Raw genomic sequence first — 23,937 nt, 5'->3', positions numbered from 1 at the left:
TGCTAATGTGAAGATTGCGTTCATCCTACTAAATCTTAACAGTAACGGCAGCAATAGTTTAGGATTTAGATCAACAAAAGATTTTTATGAGGAAAGAGAACTTTATCAGTAATTTTGCTTAAAATTGCTAGTGTACAGTGACAGTAGATGGATGGACCTTTATTTTTATATTGTTTTTAAATTTTGTGCAAATGGACTTGCGTAACTTCTGCACTGAGGCAGACAGCTCCTGGGCCCGCCCTCGGCACCCCAGCACTTCTGCAGACTTAGGCCCCAGATCTGCCTCTCAATGGCTTCCTGTGTTTTCCTAACCTCTCTGTGGCTCTTGAGGCCCTACAGAAATCACTCCTTCCTTTGAAAATTTTGCATGGCTCAAAGGATTCTTGGATGTTTTCCTTTTCTGTACAGCAGGGGAAATCCCACTGCAGGGCCAGCCCTGGGGAACCTGGAAATATTCCAGGTCTAAGTTCCTGTTCTCCGGGGTTCCTCCCTCTCCTCCCCACCCCTCCCCTCTCCTGGAGAATACATAGCCTGTGCCCTGCCTTGACCCACACCCTGGAAGACCTTGCTCAGAGGTATGCACGCTGTGTGCATCCTTCAATTCTGGCCCTTACTTGGGGAATCTTTGTCGGATCATGCTGCCCCGGGAGGCAGGTGTGTGAGGGGTTCTTTGTGTCTCAGGCACCCCTGTGAGGACCCGGACCCTTGCAAACACTTATTTGTGCTTTTGCACTAACCTCCCTAGTTGTCCCGGGCTCCCAGGGTACTGATGGGCATGGCCCCAAGGTCCACAGTCTGGCCAGTCAGAGGGCGAGCCCAGAAAGGTGCGCACCTGGGCTGTTAGGCTCTGGCAGATATTAGGATCTTAACAGCAGGGTCAGGGAACAGGGCCACGCTCCAGGCGTCTCCCGGCTGTAAATGAAGCCTGATCCCATCATGAACAAGAAATTGCCTTTCTGCCTAGCAATGAGAATGGCATTTAAAATTCAATATCAGAAAAGATATTGACGAGATTAAGGGCCTAGAGGAATTGATTTATGAGGAAAGACCCAAGGAATTAAATATGTATAGCCTGGTGTAATAGGATATTAGGCTCTGAACACAATTTCATTTCTGTGATCTGGCGTACCTGTTATCAGTCATCTGAATGGTAGAGTTCTCTGGAAGAAATGTTTCTCCCCCCAGGGGTCACCGTGCCTGAGGCAGAGAGGGGGGCCCCAGGACTGATACACTGGACCACAGGCCTGGTTACCCTCGTACCTGGGCATCAATTGAAGTGCAGTTTCATCCCCCAGGGGAAGCAGATGACATTTTAAACTAGGATAGATATTGAGTAGTCTTACCACTCTGTGTGACAAGAAAGTTCAAACTAGTTCAATTTCATCTTTTTCTTCCCAAGAAGAAAAGTGAACATGTAGGTAGCAGGTGGTAAATTATTGCCCTTCTCCTGAGACAGGTTTCTCTCCTTGGTCAGAAACACTGTCGGATGCATTTGACTTTAGGCAAAGACTTGCTCTTAGGTTGTGATGAAGTGCATTAGATGTTTTACATCTCAAACTTTCTTTAACTATCAGGGATTGGCTCAGGATTCACAGTGTTAGTTGTAGACAGGCACAGGTAGACTTCATCGGCAGGACCTAAGGCTGATATCCCTAAACAGTTCTGAAGGCAGTGAGAACAGAAACAGGCTGGAGGGGATGGAGGGGGCGGCGGGTCTGGAGAGTCCTGGGGGACATGGAGAAGCAGTGAGCTGTGTGTGCGGCCCACAGGATCCCACCAGGGGAAAGGGGTTAAGGGGTGTGTGCTCCTATCTCAGGACTTATAGCAGGACAGGGATCTGGCAGAGCCGGCTACAGGTGGGAGTTAAGATTCCAGGCTGAAATACTGGGAGAAATCGGGCTGGAATCAGGGTGCACAGACAGGATGAGTCTGGATGCTGTCATGGGTATTGCCACATGGACCAGATGTTAAAAGGACTGCTGGAATCGGTCCACCCAGACACAGTCACACCCAGCATGGCCTTTGGTGAGAATTCCCTTTGGACATCCCTGGGCCTCATTTCCTTAGGTGGTATTCTACTGGCTCAAAGGCATATCCCACTGAGTAGGACATCTGATTTATAGCAAAGTTATGGAGGTGGAATAACATTTATTAAAACTGAATCAAAAGATCAAAACCAAATTGAATTTAAATTGATAACACTCCATGAGTTCAAATATTTCCAGGTTTTTATCAAAAATATTCAGTGGCTCATTTTCAGTAAGTGGAACAAGTTGTGATTCAGGATGGACCTCCTAAGCCTATTCTCACGCCTAAGTTGGTTCTCCAAAGCCTCCTGGATGCCTGTGGAAACTACACTGGTTGTAGCCATTATTAGAGTATTTTGTGCTGCCCTAAATGAATTATCATGTACATATTAGCATCCTTGTGACCCAGCATCTTAAGGACAGGGTGCTTAATGTTGTTTCCTCTGTATCCTTCACGATACCCAGCCCAGTACTATGCACGCAGGAGGAGCTCAGTGTTGATTGAAGGCATGAATGACTGAATATTAGCAGATTGTTTTAGAACTGAGCATGGAGCCAAGAACTGAGGAAATCCTGAAACAAAGGGAAGAGGAAAAGAGAGAGAATATGTGTGTGTATGTTTGTGTGTGTGTGTGAGAGAGAGAATATGTTGGTGTCAGTCACTATCAGTATATCCAACTGATGACAGGAGTTCACCTTACTCACCACCAACCAAGATTTAGAAAGGATACTTACTCCACCATCACAGAAGACACAAAATGGGTGTTCTCTTTAGGGGTCCTCTGTTTTGTGCCAGCCATGACCACCTTCATCCCTTAGCCCCCCCTACCATCCTGCCCAAAATTCCTAAGTTATGACAATCCTGCCCAAAATTCCTAAGTTATGACAATTCTGTGAGTGTGAGTTTATAATGAGATGTTGCTGGTGTGTTTCATATAGGGTATTTGCACTGTTGTCTGTAGAAATCTAATCTTTTTTTTTTTTTTTTTTTTTTTTTTTTTGAGACTGGCTCTCACTCTGTTGCCTGGGCTAGAGTATAGTTGCATCACTATAGCTCACTGCAACCTCAAACTCCTGGGGTCAAGCAATCCTCCTGCCTCAGCCTCCCAAGTAGCTGGAACTGTAGGCACACACTACCACGCTTGGCTAATTTTTCTATTTTTTTGTAGGGATAGGATCTCATTATGTTGCTCAGGCTGGTCTTGAACTCTTGGCCTCAAGTGATCCTCCCACCTTGCCCTCCCAAAGTGCTAGGATCACAGGCATGAGCCACCACTCCTGGCCATAAAAACAAATCTTATATAATCTGTTAACTATATAAAAACTTCACCTTGGTAGAAAAATCATAAAAATTAAGAAAAAAAAAGACAAGGAAGGGGTTACAGCTTTAAAAGGAAAGTTGGATTCACCACACTGCTCACAGAAGTATGCACAAAAGTTTGTCTTCGACGGCCTCGCTCATAAGTGGAAATGATGACTGCCTAGGTAGAAGTCGTTGCTAGGAGGAGTTTAAGTTTGGCATGTTCTGATTTCAATCTCAAATTGACAGTGCAGTGTGGTTGCCAGGGTAGAAACCACAGATTGAGGCAGGAAAATTGAACTGTGCAAGCGGTAGGTCTCTCCCAGACAGCGTGACCTTGGATACATGACTTAACCTCTATGTGCCTCCGAGTCTCTCATCTGTAAAAATGGAAATGTGACCTCACTTATTCTGGGGCTCCAAATAACATTTGTAATGCTCTTTGAATTTGTCAGAAAGAAAGACCCATTACACACCGGAGTCTGCATCCCAAAGAGCATTACAAATGATCCTATTAAGTCAGTGGCCTGGAAATATGAAGATGTGTCAGGTACAGCATTTATTTACCTGCTTATTGTCCGCCAGAGTGTTTCCACTTGATTGGCATATGGATAATTGCCTAATTGGAACACACTCAATTGTAACCACCAAAGAATATAATAGTGCATCTGTTTAATGCCACACTCTCAAATGTTACATTAAAATTATGCTGCAGTCAGCCAATCCAACCAAGAGACGCTTCTGATTAAGTTCTAGCTGCTTGTGAACTTCTGTAATGGAGGCGCTTTGGTACTTAAAAATTCAAACTAGAAAGAATATTATAGAGTCTCATAAATTTCAAGTGAAAAGAAACAGAAAGGCTGACTTAAATTATCTAGTTGTGAACTATCTCAGTTTTTATAGGGCATCTAGTCAAATGAAGAATGGCAGTTTTGAATCACCACTGTTTTGAATACATAAATATTAGATTACAAGTTTATATCTTATAAACAAAAGAAAGCATTAATTTTGTAGACTGCAGAAAACAGCCTAGGGGTGTTGATCTTATTTTTCTGCTGGTGATGGTTTTGTTCCTTTTGTGGTGGGACATGAAGAATAAATTACATAATTATAAATCCCTTGCTTGGATTTCCTTAGCCTTTTAAGAAACATTACTTTTCAGATTAAGGATATCTGGAACTGTGAAGTAATGAATTAAAATGCTTAAATAGAACTGCTGTTTACCTCAGAAAGTTTTATATATGTCTAGAACAATAAATTACCCAGCAATAGAGCCTTAGGTTTCTTTTTGTTTTCTTGGGGCTTTTTTGTTTGTTTGTTGTTGTTGTTTGTTTGTTTTGGTTTGGTTTGGTTTGGTGAATTTTTTTGGTGGTTTTTTTTTTGTTAGGTCATGGTTTAATCCCATAGAAGTGGGCATACAGGCTGGGCTGGGCGAGGTGGCTCACACCCATAATCCCAGCACTTTGAAAAGCCAAGGAGGGAGGATCTCTTGAGGACAGGAGTTCAAGACTAGCCTGGGCAAAAAATAAAAATCTTAGCCAGGTATGTTGGTACATGCCTGTATTCCTAGCTACTCAGAAGGCTGAGGCAAGTGGATCACTTAAACCCAGGAGTTCGAGGCTACAAGTGAGCTATGATTGCACCATTGCACTCTAGCCTGGGTGATGGAGCAAGACTCTATCTCTTAAAAAACAAAACAAAGAGAAGTGGTGAAACAGGAACAAACATTCATTCATCTCTTCATTCATTCATTTGTTCAGCACCTAGTATGTGTTAGAAATTATTGGGGGATGCAGTCTAATTGAGGAGATAGATTATGAAATGTGATTTATCATAGTAAGTGCTTTGGGAGCATAGAAGGTAGATGGACTAACTTTGCTTGAGTGATTAGAGGACATCTTTATTGAGAAAGAACCCAAGCCTACTGCATGTAATAGTGTAGGTTCTGCCCTGGACACACTGGGCCAAAGGGTTAATTGGGAATGAAATCAAGCCCCCACTCCACTGCCCAATCATGCACTCTGGTGAGTTGTGTCTACCTGTAGGATGGGCCTTTCAATTTCACAAAGGCATCATATGGGTCAGTGTTGGACTGAAAGCAACATCTGAGGTGGGGCTTAGAATGAGTAGGAATCTGCCAGGCAGAATTCTGAGCAGTAAGCTTGTCATAAGTCATGAAAGGACCTGGCGTGTCTGGGGAAGGATGAGAAGTTCAGTGGTTTGGATTTTATCTATGGGGGTGGGTATTTTTAACAATGGGAGCACTTTAATCCTTGGGCGGCCAACTCTCTGAGAAGTGCAGGGGGGAAATTGCAGGGGGAACAGGCAGAATGCAGAGGAGAGGAGATGGTAGCCTTGACTACGCCAGCAAGGAGGGCGTGGAGAAAAGGTGCAGGACTAGGCAAAGAGGTCATGAGGGTGACGCAAGGGCCAGGACTGACTTCAAAGTTTTAACTCTGGACACCAGGGGAAGAGGTTTAACTAGGTGTGTTTTGGGGGCAAGGGGTGCTAATAGGACAGGTGGAAACACAGCAAGTTAAGGGTCTAGCGGGTAATGATAGAGCAGCAGAGCTGTAAAGTCAGCTTTGAAAAGCATCAGCGCATGAGACAGGCAGTGGAAGCCGTGGACGTGAACAGCGTCACCTGGAGAGAGTAAGTGGTGAGAAAAAGAGAACCTGGAATACCAGTCGGCAATTAGAAAAGCACTGGGGACTGGAGTGGGAACAGTTTGAGTAGAGTACTAGGGATGGAAGTCGAGTTGTGGTAGACTGAAGATTAAAATAAGCATGGTTTTCATCCCCAGTCGTACATTAGAATTACTTATGAAAGTTTAAAAAAAAATTATCCATGCCTGGGTCCCTCCTCTCAATATTCTGGGCTAATTAGTCTTCTGTGCAGCCCAGAAATCAGTATTTTTTTAAACAGTTTACCAGGTAATATTAATGGACAACCATAATTAAGAACCACTGTTCTTGACTATTCTTTTAAGAAGTGTAAATAAACCCCCATAGCTAGCAAGCAGATGAAGAGATGCTTAAAACAGGGAATCAGAGAAGTACAAAAATTTTTAAAGATGAAGAATCTTTATATTCTATTTGACTGGCAAAAAGTATAAAGCTGAATAATGCTTTCAGTGTAGATATGGGCCACTGGTGTGGGTAGGTCCTGCAGACAGCTTTGCCAAATTAGGTCCTTGACCCAAAAGAGTTCCACCACTGGACTTGTATTCCAGGAAATTCTCCCACGGGGCCATAAGGCAACTGCACTAGCAGGTTCCACTCCAGGCTTGTAAAGAGTGGGAAGAATTGGAACAGTCTGACTGGCCTTCACTGGGAGAACGAAGTCGGTAAAACTGGGAGAACGTACCCTGTGGAATATTATGCAGCCATCAGAAGCATAGATTAGATATAGAAAATATTACCATGCATGGATCTTAAAAACATAATACTTATTAAAATATAATAATGTCACTTACATAAAAATATATATAAAACAACTATATATATATGAAAAATATATTCAAATAAAAATGTAGACACTAACCCATTACAATAATTGCCTACACTAGAGAAGAAAAGGGAGTAGTGACGGGAGAGAAGATGTTCATTTAAAAAGTGTGATTGCAAGGAAGGATGAGATAGGATGAAGTCTTAAATGGGGTGGGGTCAAGGGAGGGGTGTGTGTGTGTGTGTATTTTAACAGAATGAAGAGTTGTAAATGTGTAGATGAGACAGAAGACTCCAATGGACTTTCCCCTCTTATTTATTCAGAGTATTGGTAATAACAGCAGAGAGTTTTGTCCAAGTAGTAGTCTTTTCTTTGTCCTTCCCTCAACCTCAAGTTCATTTGATTTTTTTCTCATTACTAAAGCACATATATCAGAAAATTGAGAAGCAAAACTAACAGAAAGATCCATAAGTCCATCAACCCAGAGACAGTATCTAGATCCTTTTCTATGAATAGTTTCCAGAATTAAATGAAACCTGTTTGTAACCTGAACTTTGTTTCTGCTGAGCAGTGTATCATGAGCTTCCTCTGTGTCCAGAGGCATTTGTACAACTTCATTATTAATGTCTGCACAGTGTCTGCTTATACAGAGACACCGTTATTAATGTCCACCCTCCTTCTGCGGGATGTCCATTATTTCTAAATTTTGCTACCTCAGCCCTGTGGTGAACAAACATAAGCTACCTACCTTTGAAGATAATTTCCTGTCCTTCATTTGGCTCATTTTAATAGGAGGTTTAAAGATTGGATTTGAAATTATCTAAGGAAGTAAAACTTTACTTGGCATCACCCAATTCAGAGCACCGGATCCCCTGGGAACTGTTCGGGGCAGGTCATGAATGAGAATGAAGGCACAGGGTCATTCCCCACCGTTTGGACACAGTTTAGGTACTTGTCACTGTCCCCAAGTACAATACGGGCCCCCTGTTTCCTGTACTGTAGTCAGTGATGCGCAGTTGAATCACAGAGGCTGCTCAAGAAGCCACTGTGGAACGTGGGCATCGCCTCACAGGTGATTATGGTATGTGCAGGTGGTGAGCTGGGAGGCACTGAGCTTTTAGAAAATTACAGAGAAATCACTGTTTATGGTAGGGGACCAAAAAATACGTTCTTAAATTTACACCCGATACCAGGATGGGGCACAGCACACACAAGCCCAGGGGAAGGCACAGTGTGTTTTTCTGCATGCTTCGTAGCCTCCCAAGGCCCCCAAAACCCGTAGTTTTGGAGATTTAATTTAATCCTTCCAGTTGGTAGGTCTGAGCATGGGAAACCCAGTGCCAGTGTTTCTTCAGGCTTTGGTAGTTAGGAACTGGCCAGGCTGCTCTGCAGCCAGCTCGTCAGGGCCTGAAGAAGCAGCCTGGACGCTGAAGACAGATCCCTCCATAGCAGGAATACACTAACATTTCCACAGCATCCGTGTGGCATTTGTCACGTGTGGTAGCGGGAGAAATGCATGTCTGTCTTTGCAAACTAGCCCTTTGTTGTCAAGAAGCTCGGAATAGACAGAGCTGTTTCCAGGGTCTGTTTTGAAGCTCTTGAATGTATTCTCCAGCCTATGTATATATTAACATATAACCGTGGCCCAAAGAATTAGTGCTGGGCAGCGTTGTGCCTTTGGCAGACAAGGTAAGCCTTCACATGAGTTACAGCTGATAGGGCAAGGAAAGCTCAAGGCTTACAAAGATCCCTTCAGTGGCCCTGCTTAAAAATAGCAGTGTAGGCCATAGCTTAGTGTTTTGACAGCTTATATCAGCAGTTTTCTTGGCTGATATATTGATTGCAGTTTGGACTTCAGTCCTGCTGATCTAATAAAACATCACCGTCATAACAGGGAAAGTAAAAGGATCTTTTGTGGTCCCAGCCCCTTGGTGAAGTAGCTTTACAGAGCTACCGGAAAGCTAGCCCTACTATAACACGTAAAATGAAGTGACATTGGACTAGTTGACTAATTATATTTTTTATCATTTTATTTCTTCATCTATCAATATATTGTTTATTAACACTATTCTGCATAATTTTACAAATATGCATTTGTTCAAAGGAATATAATGGTGGCTTCGCAAATACTAAAACACGTCCTGTGCATGGGTATCACAGACAGCCCAGTAGTGTGCCAAAGGCTGCAGTGCCCCTTACACTAACTGGGGAAAGCACAAAGTCAACTGAAGTCTGGATCGAGCTTTAAGACATGGAAAAATCTTCTCCTCATGATTTTGCGTGGGTATTTTGGATATTTTCAAATCACCTGGCCTCCAATCCTGCTTACGCTGACTCTCCTTTAATTTCACAGCAATTGCTAACCATCCAGGAGGAGTTAAACAACAAAAAGTCAGAATTGGAACAAGCCAAGGAAGAGCAGTCCCACACACAAGCATTACTAAAAGTCCTCCAGGAACAAGTAAGTGCATTAAACTGCTCTGAATTATGAATCAATTCAGACACCCCGGTGCACACCTCCCTCGTGTGTCACCCACACAAATGTTACTGAAGGTAATCTGCAGTACAATTAGCCTGAACGCGGTCAAATCTCCTAGCAGCTTTGCTACGTGAAATTTATAATCTCATTTCCAGCATCACTGTCCTCACTCCTGTACCTATTTAGACTGCCCAAGCCTGCCAGTGTGTGTGAAAGTCTCTTCCAGAAGACAAATGAATTTTGATACAGTTTTAAAACATTGGCAATGCAGATGTATTTCAAAATAAGCAGCTGGTTTCCTTTTAAGTTTAGCAGTGAGGAAAGTGAGCGTAGCATAACCCGTAGTACTCCTGCAGACATGTGAACAGGGCCTGATTCATGGCAGCTTTAAAAAAATATCTTCCCTGTGCCTCAGAGCACTTACCTAACCATGGTGAGCAACAGACCTTTTCTATGAAGTTTGTAAATCTGATCATTTCATTCCAGCTTTCTTTGATATGAAAGTGTGGCCTGACATTGACAAGTGGATTGGAAAGTATTGTCTTACAGCAGGGCAAGATCGATCACTCCACAGGCGACAGAGTGAAATCTAAGCCCGCTGTCTACATGGGAGGAGCCGGGAGGGCTTTTGAAATGCCTTCCTATTTCTGGCCTTCACTCTGCTGCCAACAATGTGGTGAATGGTCATTAGAAAGAAAAAAAATGACATATAGTAACCCCAACCCTCTGTGGGTAATCAAGTGTAGGTTGTTTTAGATTTTTCACTCACACATAGTAGTGTAGGAGAAGTTTATTTATACAGTATAAATAATTTCAAAGGTCACATTTTAGAAAATATGAAGTAAGGAGAATGTGACCCGTCAGCTGTGACTAAGTTGCTTTATAAGTGATTCTTATTTTTTGTGATGGCTTGGGAATCAAGAAAATATCTTTTTAGTTATTTTCCCCTAAAAGTAGAATTGATTTTGAGGGAAAAGTGAAGATGTTAAATAGTTTATAAACTTTTATAGCTTTGGAGAAAAATGCTTTATTAAACTAATAATTATCTTTATATGATTTATGTAGATTCAGTAACTTATACTGAGGCTAAATCTGTATGATTTCAGATGTTAGATTGAACTGAAAAATCTAGTTGACTAAACTCACAATGGCCTACTGTCTAGGACACCTGAGATCACTGTCCTTCCCACATTTAGGTTATTAAAAGACTCCCAGCGAAGTGGAGCTGAGTTGGTTCATATTTGCTCCTGATCAAACTGACATAGCTCTGAGCTTTTGCTGTTTTCTGCTGTCTCTCCTGTCCCCTGATTTTTTCCTTTAGATAGTTTTAACTGGAGTTGGGAGGGGTGAATTTCTCTTTTCTCTAAATCACTCAAATCCTTTATTTTGATTTGGAGTCCAACCCCCCATCATAAAGATAGATTCTGAATTTTGCAGAAAGTATTGATACATTCTTGTTATGGCCTGCATTTTTAAAGAGCAAAGCACATACACAGGCATTGGCAAAACATTACACGTCACTCTCCATTACTTAAAAAAATAAAAGGAGAATGTGAAGAGGATTCAAAACAACTAAAATCATTAAAGACCTAGAAAATACGAATGAGAAGGAAGCATTTTAAAATCTGCAGTACTAACTGCAGTGGGATGGCTTTTCCAAGCAAGGCACCAAGAATATGTAAGTCTAAGGGGACCAGTGGTACACAGCAGCCAAATGTACTTGGGTGCTATTGTCACTACCAAGCTGTTTGCCCAGAGAGCCCTGCACCTGCTGCCCCTGGCAGTTCTTGCAAAGGGGGCCATGCAATCAATGTATGCATTCATTCCATCACCCTGCGGCCACCCACCCACACACATACACTGAAAACCACACCTCTCCCCTCTTTGAGCATTGCCAATTCTTTGAATTTGTGTAGAGTAACTACACATGTAAACACTGTTGCAATTGCCTGCATAGATATGGCCTAAACAAATGGCCACACACACAGGGAAAGATATACCCTTCTCTGAAGACTTGGAATTTTGCTATTCAAAGCGACTGCCACTTGCTGGGAATCCTGAAAGGAAAGGAAAGGTCTTGAGGACAGACCCTTCCCACCATTAGGCTCCACCCCCCTCCAGGGAAGGCCACATCGCTCCCTCAGCTCCCCTCCTGGGAAGGCAGGACCATTCCCTAAGCTCTCCGGCCTTCCTGTTGGCTAAGACATGGCTTCTCTAGGTCTCTACAGGCCCCACTGAGTCCTTCCTTTCATCTTCTTTACAACGATAGTAGCTGGCCACATCTGGAGCTTGTTCACAAGCCCGAGCCCCATCAGCCCTGCCTGGGGGACAGCGGCGGCTGGAGGAGAGAAGGCCAAGGAGCAGGCCAGGGAGGGCAAGGCGGTAGCCCGCCAGGGGCTGCAGCTGCAAGGAGAGGGGGCTGTAGGCGGGAGGGGCTGCCCGCTAGTGCTGGCAGCAGAGAGCGAAGGCATGAGCAGTGCCCGTGGACAGAAAGTGGGATGAGAGTAAATGGATAGCATAAAACGTGAGGGTGGAGTTAGAGGACAGCATGGAGTAGGAAGAATGGAATTTATTTAACACATTACCTGCCATGTGAGTTGTATTTAACTCACGCTAGTTTTGAGCCCAAGGCCTCGTGAAGCATGTGTAACTCCTACGTGTCTTCACCTTGGGAGCTGCAAGAGCTAGTTTTGCAAGTTGCATGTAACTCGTGCACAGAAAACAATAAAAAATAACAAATTCCTCATTAAATTGGAAAGGCTTGTTTTGTTTTTGAAGTTTTTATTCTATTTTTGTAGTAAAACACCATGGCCCCAAGGGAAAAAACAAATGTTTTTCTAGCGTGGCAGTCACTGTGTTAAAAGGGGGGAGGAGAGCAGCTGGCACATTGCTGCTGGGAAACACGTGACTGTGGAACGGCTGAAGAAGAACAAGGCCTTCTCCTGAGCTAACCTGACCCTAACATGCAGGGGCACAAGCTACAGGACCTAAGGTGGGGAGGGCGGAGCATTCGATGAAGAGGAAGATGAGGAACACCTGCACAAAAAGCCTTATGCTAGGAAAAGATGGGTTTTTTGAGGTTGTTCTGTGCCCTGTGGTAATGGACGGTATTTGTATCACAGAGGCGCACCTTTTCCCTCTCATAGGTGTCATGTACTGCCCTCGCCCCCTTGCATTTGCCATGTGTAGAACCATCAGTGACGTAGCCCTAAACAACTGTGGGCAGATTTTTTTCCTTAAGTGGGAACGAAGTGGAAATAGGCCAGCGAGCCTCTGGTCCATCATCAGCTGCCCGTCCTCAGTTTCTTCATGTCACAGCTCTTGGCAGAACCCCTCTCTTGGCATGGAGAGGGTATGGCTTGCTGAGAGTGTAAGATTGGCTTAAAAAAACTAAAGAAGCTTTCATTTTAACATGCACAAATAGCAGAAAGAACCAATGTTCTGAATCAAACACATTGGTGGTATATGTGCATTTATTTTCTTTCAAATTTCACCTATTTATTTCCCACCATGAATACTTTATATTGGGCATAAAAAAAAGATGACAGAGAAGCTGCTGCTCCCTAAGCATAATAAGTCAGGAAGAAATACTGGCAAACAGCTGCGAGGCTAGCGCACCCTTTTCCTTTGCTCTCTGCCTCCAAATGTCTGTTTTGAGTCAGGATTGGATAAAATGCCAATTAAAGGTTTCCCGAAATCTCCTGATAACTGATTACTCCTAAGCCTTCTGAGAGAGAGGAGAATTTTAAATGTTCACTGTTAAAAATTTTATTTGAGAAATAACTTTTCTTCTAATGCTCAGTGGCTAAAGGAGATGTCTTCCCAACTCTTCCTCTACCAAAGAAGCAACCATCTTCTCCTCTGAGGCCTCCAGAGAAATCAGTCATTCAAATATGTTCTCAAGGAGGCCGTGCATAGTAGCACTGCAGCATGTTAAAAATAGCTGAAAATGCACCATTCACAAATAATCGTTAGTATAACATCATTTAGCTGATGGCAACTTGCAAACACTGCAGGGTTTAAATTAATAGCAATCCAACTAGGAAATGAAATCATTTATTATTCTTAAGAACCAATTTTCTACATTTTTATGCCTATGGAACTGCTTTCTAATCTTATTATTTAAAAAATAATGACCAAGACCCATTTATTTTTTGCCAGCCATCAAGCTTCATAAAATATTGGTCTCAAACTAGTTTCAATAAGGCTCATTAGAAATATGTGCTCCATCTGTTTTACCTCATTGGAAGTTTTATAACATGCAGCCTCAGATAAATCAGTCAACAAGATGATATACTTAACAGATATGCTTGTTTATTCATTTTTTTTGTTTTGTTTTGTTTTTTCTTAAAATTTGCAGTTAAAAGGTACCAAGGAATTGGTCGAGACCAATGGGCACAGCCACGAGGATGCAAATGTAGGTACCACAAACTTGGTATTTGCTCTTTTTGTTTGATGTTGGTTAACACATGGGGATGTGGCATGTTAATTTACCACATAAAGGAAATCAGAAGCCCTGCCTCTCAGTAGCTTATGATTATTATATATAGTTTGGCAGTAAAATGTGGTTGATAGGCACTGCTATTGTTAGCTCAGTTTTTCAAATGTCAGTTTAGAAGTATTTGAGCTAATCCCCGCCATCAAAAATTCTAATCTCAGTGAGTTTGTTTGAACCCTTTCTATTCCCAAAGCTATAAATTAATGATGTGTTGGGGGAGGCAAATGGAACGAGACCCGACAGGGTAATGGGTGGTCTATTGCTTGTTTGTTTATTAAGTTTGCTGCCACTGAAGGTGTAATTAAATGACTAACATGCTGAAAGGGTCTCTAGAGCAGCCCCCTCCTCTCAGAATAGCTCTTGAAAGTAGACCTCTCTTCTGTTTCCGGCCCAGAATAGAGGCATCGCACATCCATCTCCTTGGTAGAGCATCATGTGTGATGGTGCAAGAGCCCCGTTGGCACCATGACTTCTTCTCATGGTGTTCCTTGAATATCCAGTTGTCAGAAAGTAGACAAGTATTCTTTTTGCCTTAAAAGTTCTTTAGTCTCAGATTGAACATTATACCATGTAGATCATTGTGTCTCCATATGTTTGATGGTTTTGTTTTTGTCTTTTTTGTAATCTCTCTGATATCTGTATGTATTTGATTATTCTCATCACTGAAAATGCTTACCAAGCGGTTCTTTTCACATAACACAGAATTAGACATGGTAATGAATGCCTGATTACACTAGAGCTAGGAGAAATTATATATTTCATGTTCACTCTTGTTTTAATTATAAACAACAGACAGCCTAATATTCAGAGTACCAAAAAATTCCCTCCTAATCATTAGTGTGCCTACCCAACAGATATTTAACATATGGTGCTTATTGAGGACCTACTGTGTTCGTGGTGCACTGTGAAGTTCTAGCGGGGTAGCCATGGGGGTTACGAGAAATATTAGTTGCCATCTGCCCTCAAGGAACTTATGACTGAGTTGAGGAAGCAGGAAACACGTGATCGCGTACAGGATGTGATGAGTGTACGTGAAAGGGAGGCAGCCGTGATGGGATGTAGTTTGGAATCCAGACTTTGCTGCTTAGTAGCTGTGTCATCTTAACAAGTTACTTAACCTCTCTGAGCCTCATTTTTCTCATGTGTAAAAAGAATGGCAAAGCCTACATCAGAAACTTACCATAATACTGTAATGAGCTAAGGTATTATTTTATGGTTTCTTTGTGCTGGATAATCAAGAAAGGCTTCCTGCATCTGTGGGGCTTGGGTTTCACTTTGAAGAATGGATAGGATTGAGAAAGTGGAAAGCAGGAGGATGAAGCCATTCGTGCAGAACTCTCCTAGGCGATACTGTGACATAAACAGAATTTGTCTTCCCATTCCAATATCGCATGGCCAGCCTTACCCTAAAACCCTTCTTCAGGACTCTGCCTTCCAGGGACACATTGCTGCCACATTCTCAACCAGAACATCATCTCCACTCCACACACGGCCAGTCTCTCTGTGCTTTCAAGGAAGCTGCTGTCTAATCCAATAAACGAGACAAAGTGGCAGTGTGCCCCAATGTCCTGGACTGTAAAATGGGGATGATATTTCCTACTTTTCTGTTCTTAAGGCTTATTGTGAGAAGCAAATGAGATAATGGATGTGGAAGCACTTTGTAATTGTGAGGTCCTGTCTGAGTGAGATGTTGTTATGATTATAAACTCATCTGCTGAGTGGATTAAATTAGATGATACGTGTAGGCCTAACACAGCATCTAGCCCATAGACCCTTTTTTGAGAAATGTTAAAAGTCATTTATTATCCAATGAAAAAAAGTAAAGGGAGATAATCTCTAAGGGTTTTTGTCCTTCTAAAGGAAAGTTTTTAACTTTTTAAGACACCTGTCTAGAGTGCATAATGTAGGCTTTGTAATCAACTCAGAGAAAGGACTGTTGGGAGACGGGGTTCTGGCCAAGTAGGAGGGAGAAGCAGCTCCTTGACCCAGGGTGGGAAGACATTTGTGAAGTGGCAGAGCCCGACAGCCCTTGCCAGTCCAGCCTGCCAGGGGCCCTTCCCTGGCCGGGCAGAAGGCTGGGCCGATTATTACAATCATCGCCTATTTTGTCAGGGGTTTCCCAGTCAGTGAATTATTCACTTGTCCTTCTCTTTTCTGTCTGAATTTTGTCTCCTTCTGGCAGTTTCCCTAGTACCTCCACTAGGGTTACATGAAAGAAATAAACAAAAATCAATTATTTGACCATGCATTAGGAACTGTAGCAAAATATTTTGTGAAGGTATTTTCAAATGTCTGAAATGAAATCTCCATCTCATCTGAAGTCTCCATTCGCCCTATGGTGGTCAAAAGAAACAAGGCTTTCAAACCAGACCAAGGGTTTGAATCCATTTTGATCATGAATAGCCATGTGACCCAGGCAAGTTATGTGACCTTTCTCAACTTGACCTTCCGCACTTGTAGTGTGGTAAGTGGAACCATGCACATAAACACCTGGCTGAGAGTACATACTCAACAAGTATGAATTCCCTCTTCACGCATCCATGGAATTTATTACAGTAGGCAGGACTTTGGCAGGATGAATTTTAATGCAGACCACGAGGTTTTAAGCCCCTGGTCCAGAGGCTGTTAGCTGAGACATATAGATTATTTTTCATTATAATTATTCACATCTGGAGGCAAGAATTTTATGCATTATCATTTGTTAATAATAATTATACGATGGACTGGTGCCAGCTTAGCTGGATATTCTTGTGAGAGTTGACAATTGTTTTTTTTAAAACTAGTATATCTTATTACATTAGAAGTTTTAAAAGAATATATTTGAAGCTTGCAAATTACAGAAAAGAATACAGAGGTAAAGGTAAGGAAAAATAACTTTTAGTATCTCATTAATCAGAGATAACCACCATTAACATTTTATTGTAGTTTTATTCAGTCATGTGCATGTGTATAACCAGAGGGAAAACCCATAAATAAATGAATAAATAAGTACTATCATGTTGTCTTCAGTTTTGTAACTTTTTGACTTTTTCATTATATCATAAGTATTTTCCTTTTTACCAAATGTTCCTCAAAGACATGATTCTTAATAACTGTATAATATAAATATGAAATAATTAAACCACATGCCTTTGTGTTAGGCATTTAACTTTTCATTTTTGTTATTATAAATAATGCTGTAATTAACATGTCCATAAATCTTGGTCACATTTCTCATATTTGTTTCTGGAGGATCCTGTATATTCATAGCTGTGTCATGATGTCTGAATTGTTTGTCATTCAGAATGTTGGTGCAGCCATTGCACTCTTATGGTATCGATTAGTTGGACTGAAGGGATCTACTAAAAGATACATAGGGTCTTGCAATTTACCCTTTTGCCTTCGTCTCAAGAGTCATCTAACTAATGGTCTGTTACTATTTCTATCATTTCTGAGCACCAGCAGCATCTGACCAACGCCTTGTCCAGAATTCTTGAGGTCTCAAAACAGATACGCCTTTAAAAAGCCCAACCCTTGCCCCTTTATCACAAGATCTTCTGTGAGGTCATGCCTGTGAGAAAAGTTTTCTGAAAGCTAATTTAAAACTATTAGAGCCAGAAGCTGAAGTCAATTGCAAAGGCCTTGTTCTCCAAGAGAACTTGCCAGGCTCACACTGGCTGATTTTAAAGGTTTTTCTTTGTATTTGGAACTGGATATATTAAGGACACGGACAGTCCAACCACTTAAGTGTACCCAAGTCTAAAACTAGCCTTTATCCCAGGTTTTTAAAGGATTTCAGTTATTCCAGACCCAGGTTTCTTTCCTAGAAAGCAAAGCTGTACATGTTCTTTCCATCTCTGTCTCTGAGCTGTCTTCTCATCCCTAGGACTGCTGAATAACTAGCTGGTGCCTGGTAATTACGTATAACAGATGTCAGCATCTTAAAAAAAAAAAAACAAAGATAATCTGTCCTCATCTTACATCCTTTTTGATGAGCCCCTCCCAGCAGTACCACCTGCGATCCTTATGTGTGTGCCTGGTAAGAGAGTGGAGGGAACGGGGAAGGGAGCAATGTAGGAGCAGGAAGGAGGGATGAAGCAAAGTGGCAGCGCTTTAATAATAAAGGCATGAACTAATCCTACAGTGTATAGAACAATTTGGTCTAACAGGTTTCCATGAATTTTCTCTCCTCCCGTCCTTGTTTCTGTTGTAGGAAAATTGCTACTTCACATTCCTCTATTTGCACAATTCACACTCCCGCACGGGGGTTAAAGGAATCATTTGCAATCTGTACAGAGGTTTAATTGGTGATACTGAAGGTTACTGATGTCAAATAGAACACCCTTCCCACCCAACAATAAAACAAAAACACAAAAGAAGAAAAGACTTTTCAGTTTTTCACGTCACCTCTGTGAGAGAGTAAATCCTCAGAGCTGTCTTTAAATCTGTCACAGTAAAGATGTTAGGAGCGTATGGAAGAGATATGTGCGAAGAACATTCTTCAAGTTTAGTAGGCCGCGGCGGAAGGCTATCGTTAGCCATGTATTTTAATGATGTATGTGGGGGAAGCCTCCGCGAGCACGCGTCCTCCGCCCGGTTTGAGGGTGGCTTTCCCCCTTCAGACAGGGGGGCCTGAGAGATAAGAATACGTACCGGTGGACCCCACAAGGCGAGAGAGAAAAAGAAAACTTCTATGGAGAAATGGGGCTATATCCTCAAAAGGGAAAAACAACCCAGGCTCTGTCCTTTCTTCCCATAGCGACTTGCTGCCTGGTCTTGGGGGGCCCCAATCTTAAACTGGCGAGGAGGAGACACGACAGGAAGGGACAGTGTAAGGCTTCACACTCCCCCACCCCAGCGCATGGCTCTATCAAAAGGAAAACAAGCCCCATCCCGCAAGGACAGAGTCTAGCAGACACTGCAGTGCGGGAGCAAAGCTGTCGCCCTCCACACGTTCTTCTCACCCCTCTTGCTGCTCTCGGCCTGCGCAGAGCCCCGCGTTTGTGTCCAGCACAGCCTGGCGTCCCTTTTCTACTCAGTACACCCACCTGCGCTCACCGAGGGGGGGCAGCAGAGTGCAGGTGTCAAAATCAGAGCCTAATTTCAATGCTAGCTCTGCCACTTACTCTGTGGGTGACCCTGAGCCACACACTGATCCCCTGCACCTCCGTTTTTCCACCTCTGGAGTGAAGGTGATACTGACACCTACCTCGTAGGGTTACTGTGAGCCTTGCTTTGCAGTGAGGACGTGAACAGTACGTGTTAGACGTTGTTATTACTCCAGCCTTACATGTGCCGGACACTGTGCTAGGTTCTGGAGATCCACTGGTGGGTAATAAAGATGTGGTTTCTGCCCCACATGCAGCCGACTCCCTGTCCTGTGCCCTCCTGCCGTCACCCAGACTTGCTAGTCCTGTTTCCTTCCGCCAGGCCTCACTCTCTTCAGGTCCGCATCAGAGTGGGAATGATGGGCTTGAGGTAACTTACTTGCATGTTTCCAGCAACGCTCTGGAGACAAGACCTTTAATGGAAGGACTGGCTCCCCGGGGTCGGGGGAGAATCTGGTGGGAGTGGGGCATAGTGAGTGCTACACAGAGAGCTTTAAGACCTCCAAAAACTCAACTGGAAAATCAGTAGCCACTTGGTCTTTCCTTTAGGGAGAGTTGGACCCATGTCTGTAGTTGCCTAAAGACTTTTCATGGACGAATATTTCCTTTACCCTGTAACATATTACCTGCTCACTTATTGAATGCTCACACCCAGATCTCAGTCTTTCCCTCCAGTTTCAGCTCCTGTAACATTCATTATTGCTTCTCTGCTGCTGATGCTTCCTTCCTACCTCTCCCCCACCGGCCCTCTACACCCCCGGCTCCCAGGCAGCTGCCGTCTTCCAGCTGCTTCACCATGTGTTCTGCTGTGAATTAACCACATGCCCTGCCATTCGCTGTGAGACCCATAATTCCATCAGAAAAAGTCCACACAATCCCAATCCAACACTCTTGAAAAGGCCAAGGATTGGAAGGGACCCTGTTAGTATACCCCTATCCCAGCAGGTGCAGAGCTGCAAGGAAGGATTAGAGAAAGAATTGCTGTCAAAACTGGGCAGAAGCTGGCTCCATGGCGCACGCTCTTGTTTCCAGTCAACCCTCAAGACAAGTTTTCTAAGCAGGCACCTCTCTGCCAACTGACAGTGTGTTCCACAGCTGGAGCCGGGGCTGGAGTTTGTCCTTTTTGTGAGAGCAGGAGTTGGTGGTACCTGCTTGGCTGTTAGTGGATTTGGAGCATGTAACAGGATTAGCACATGTTTAATAAAGCCGACAGATTGAGTTTAGAGAAATGAAAATTCTTCTTCCTCCAGGTCAGGTTAGAGAAAACAGGCAAAGAAAACAAATTTCAGTGCTGTGTGAAATGGTCTGACATGATATGGATACCTGTATACATAAACCAAGATCTGAACAAAAGTTACTCATTTTGGAGACAGAATGTCCTTCTCCAAAAAGGTTCGTGATAATCCTACCAGGTGTAAAAAGCAAAAGCAATTGCTTAGAATAGAAGATTGGTAACTTTATTTAAGCCAACATAACATATGTATAAATACACGTAAATACTCTTATCTTAAAAGTGCCATTTTCTTTTTGTGAGAAATGTGGAAATGAAGAAAAATATTTTTTAAAAATAACCATCTGAAATCTCACCACTCAGAAATTAGTGTTTCCACTTCTTTGTATTTCCTCCATCTTTTTCTATTTGCAGGTATATACATTTTTACCAAATTTACAGCATATCATATAGACAGTTTTATAACCTATATTTTTTTCTTTCTAAATCATGAGCATTCCCTCATGTTATTAAATAGGTTTTCTTAATGTTTTTATTGCTGTATAACATGTCCATATCTTCAAGCACATGTGATATTTTGATACAGTCATATATTGTATAATGATCAAATCAGGGCAATTGGGATATCCATCACCTCAAACATTTGTCTTTTCTTTATGATAGAAACATTTGAATTCTTCTCTTTTAGCTGTTATGAAATATACAATAGATTATTATTAACTATAGGCACCCTAATGAACTATCTAAATCATTCCTTCTATTATATCTAACTGTATTTTTGTACCTATTAATCAACCTCTCTTCATCACCCCTCCCCACTACCCTTCCCAGGCTCTAGTAATCACTAATCTACTCTCTGTCTTCATTAGGTCTACTTTTTTAGCTCCTGCATACACAAGTAAGAACATGTGATGTTTAACTTTCTGTGCCTGGCATATTTCACTTAAAATAAAAACTTCAGTTCCCTCTATGTTGCTGCAAGTGATAGGATTTCATTCTTTCTTGTGGCTGAATATTTTCCATTGTGCATATATATCACATTTTCTTTATCCATTCATCCATTGATGGACATTTATGTTGATTCCATATTTTGGCTATTGTTAATAGTGCTGCAGTAAACATGAGAGTGCCGATATCTGTTTGATACATTGATTTCATTTCTTTTGAACATATACCAAGTAATAGAATTGCTAAATCATATAGTAGTTCTATTTTTAGTTTTTTAAGGTACCTCCATGCTATTTTCCATAGTGGTTGTACTAATTTATATTCCTACCAACAGTGAAGGGTTCCCCTTTCTCCATATTCTCATCAGTGTCTATTATTTTTTGTCTTTTTCATGAAAGCCATTCTAACTGGGGTGATATGATGTCTCATGGTGGTTTTAATTTATATTTATCTGATGATTAGCGTTGTTGAACATTTTTTAACATCCCTGTTGGCCATTTGTATGTCTTCTTTTCAGAAATATCTATTCAGATCTTTTGCCCATTTTTTAATAAGAGTATTTGCTATTGAGTTGTTTGTGTTCCTTATATATTCTGGTTATTAATATCTTGTCAAATGGATAATTTGCAAACATTTTCTCCCATGCTGTAAGTTGTCTCTTCACTTTGTTTCCTTTGCTTTGCAGAAGCTTTTTAGCTAAATGTGATTCCACTTGTCTATTTTTTATTTTGTTACCTATGCTTTTGAGATCTTACTCAAAAAATCTTTGCCCAGACCAACATCCTAGAGCATTTCCCCAGTGTTTTTCTTCTAGTAGTTTCATAGTTTCAGGTAACAGATTTAAATCTTTAATCTATTTTTATTTTATTTTTGTGTATGGTAAGAGATAGGGGTCTAATTTCATTCTCCTGCATATAGTTTTTCTAGCACCATTTATTGAAGGGATTATCTTTTGCCCAATAACTTTTGTTCTGGGTGCCTTTGTTGAAAATGAGTTGGCTGTAAATGTGTGGATTTATTTCTAGGTTCTCCATTCTGTTCCATTGGGCTGTGTGTCTGTTTTTATGCCAGTACCATGCTGTTTCGGTTACCCTGGCTTTGTAGTATATTTTGAAGTCAGATAGTGTCATGCCTCTAGCTTTGCTTTTTTAGCTCAGATTTGCTTTGGCCATTTGGGGTCTTTTGTGGTTCCATACAAATTTTAGAATTGTTTTTTTCTATTTCTGTAGAGAATGTCTTTGGTATTTTTATAGGGATTGCATTGAATCTGTAAATTGCTTTGGATAGTATTGACATTTTAACAATATCAATTCTTCTAATCCATAAGCATGAAATATCTTTCCATTTTTGTGTGTCCTCTCCAATTTCTCTCATCAGTGTTTTATACATGTCCTTGTAGAGATCTTTCACTTCTTTGGTTTTATTTAAATTTATTCCTAGATATTTTATATTTTTGTAACTATTGTAAATGTGATTTTTTTCTTGATTTCTTTTTTAGATTATTTGCTGTTGGCATATATAAATTCTACTAATTTTTGTATGTTGGTTTTGTATCCTCAACTTTACTGAATTTGTTTATCAGTTCTAACAGTTTTGGGTGGAATTTTTAGGATTTTCTAAATATAAGATCATGTAATTTGTGAACAAGGATGATTTGACTTCTTCTTTTCCAATTTGGATGCCCATTATTTCTTTTTCTTTTCTTTTTTTTTTTTTTTGCCTAATTAGTCTGACTAGGACTTCCAGTATTATGTTGAATAAAAGTGGCGAAAGTGGGCATCCTTGTCTTGTTCCAGATCTTAGAGGGAAGGCTTTCAATTTTTCTCTTTCCCACATAATATTAGCTGTGGGTCTGTCATATATAGCCTTTATTGTTTTGAAGTATGCTCCTTCTATACCCAGTTTGTTGAGTTTTTATCATGAAGGGATGTTCAATTTTATCAAATGTTTTTTCAGCATCTATTGAAATGATCTTAGGGTTTTTGTTCTTGGTTCTGTTGATATGATGTGCCATATTTGTTAATTTGCATAAGTTGTCAAACCATCCTTGCATCCCTGGGATGAATCCCACTTGATCATGGTAAATGATCTTTTTAATATGTTCTTGGATTCAGTTTCCTAGTATTTTGTTGAGGATTTTTGCATCAATATTCATCAGGGACACTAGCCTGTAGTTTTCTTTTTTGTTGTGTCCTTGTCTGGTTTTTGTGTCAGAGTAATCCTAGCCTCATAGAATGAATTTGGAAGTATTTCTTGCTCTTCAGCTTTTTTGAATAGTTTGAGTAGAATTGTTATTAGTTCTTCTTTACATGTTTTGTAGAATTCAGCAGTGATGCCATCAGGCTTTTCTTTAATGAGAAACCTTTTATTGCTACTTCAGTCTTATTATTCATTATTGGTCTGTTCAGATTTTCTGTTTCTTTTTGGTTCAGTCTTAATAGGTTGTGTGTGCCCAGGAATTTCTCCATTTATTCTAGGTTTTCCAATTTGTTGGTGTATAGTTGTTCCTGATAGTCTCTAATGATCCTTTGTATTTCTATGGTATCAGTTGTATTTCTATGGTATCGGTTGTTATGTGATTCTTGATGACTACTTAATGTTTCATGCCACAAATGTACTCTAGTTTATTTAATCAGTTCGTGATGTGGGATTTTAAAATATTATTTGTTTTTGCTGTCACGGATAGTGTACAATGAATATTCTTTAACAATATACTGGTTAATTTATCTACCATTTAAGCACTTTATAAATGAGGAAGATTTTTTACTTGATTGGGATTTAGGGATAAAGGGAGGTTCACTGATTTTTTTTTAAAAATTAAAGCTTACTCCCTACTTGGTAAGTAATGAACTAAACAGCCCATAACAATGCCTGGATATTATCACATAAAGAAGATACTGAGTTCCTCACTAGGAGAGGA

At 41.2% G+C, this 23,937-nt stretch overlaps 1 protein-coding gene across 1 annotated transcript in view; it reads left to right on the top strand.

Moving 5' to 3' along the window:
* ENOX1 (ecto-NOX disulfide-thiol exchanger 1) overlaps positions 1-23,937 on the top strand; it is a 226,192-nt gene that overhangs the window by 161,667 nt on the left and 40,588 nt on the right. The window contains exons 11-12 of the mRNA XM_045567225.1: positions 9,128-9,235; positions 13,614-13,670. Coding sequence (XP_045423181.1) covers positions 9,128-9,235; positions 13,614-13,670 — 165 coding nt within the window. The remainder of the gene's footprint in view (positions 1-9,127; positions 9,236-13,613; positions 13,671-23,937) is intronic.

This window comes from Lemur catta, chromosome 13 (assembly GCF_020740605.2).
Source record: "Lemur catta isolate mLemCat1 chromosome 13, mLemCat1.pri, whole genome shotgun sequence".
In the NCBI taxonomy this organism is placed as follows: Eukaryota; Metazoa; Chordata; class Mammalia; order Primates; family Lemuridae; genus Lemur; species Lemur catta.
This window is presented reverse-complemented; position numbering and strand designations above follow the sequence as displayed.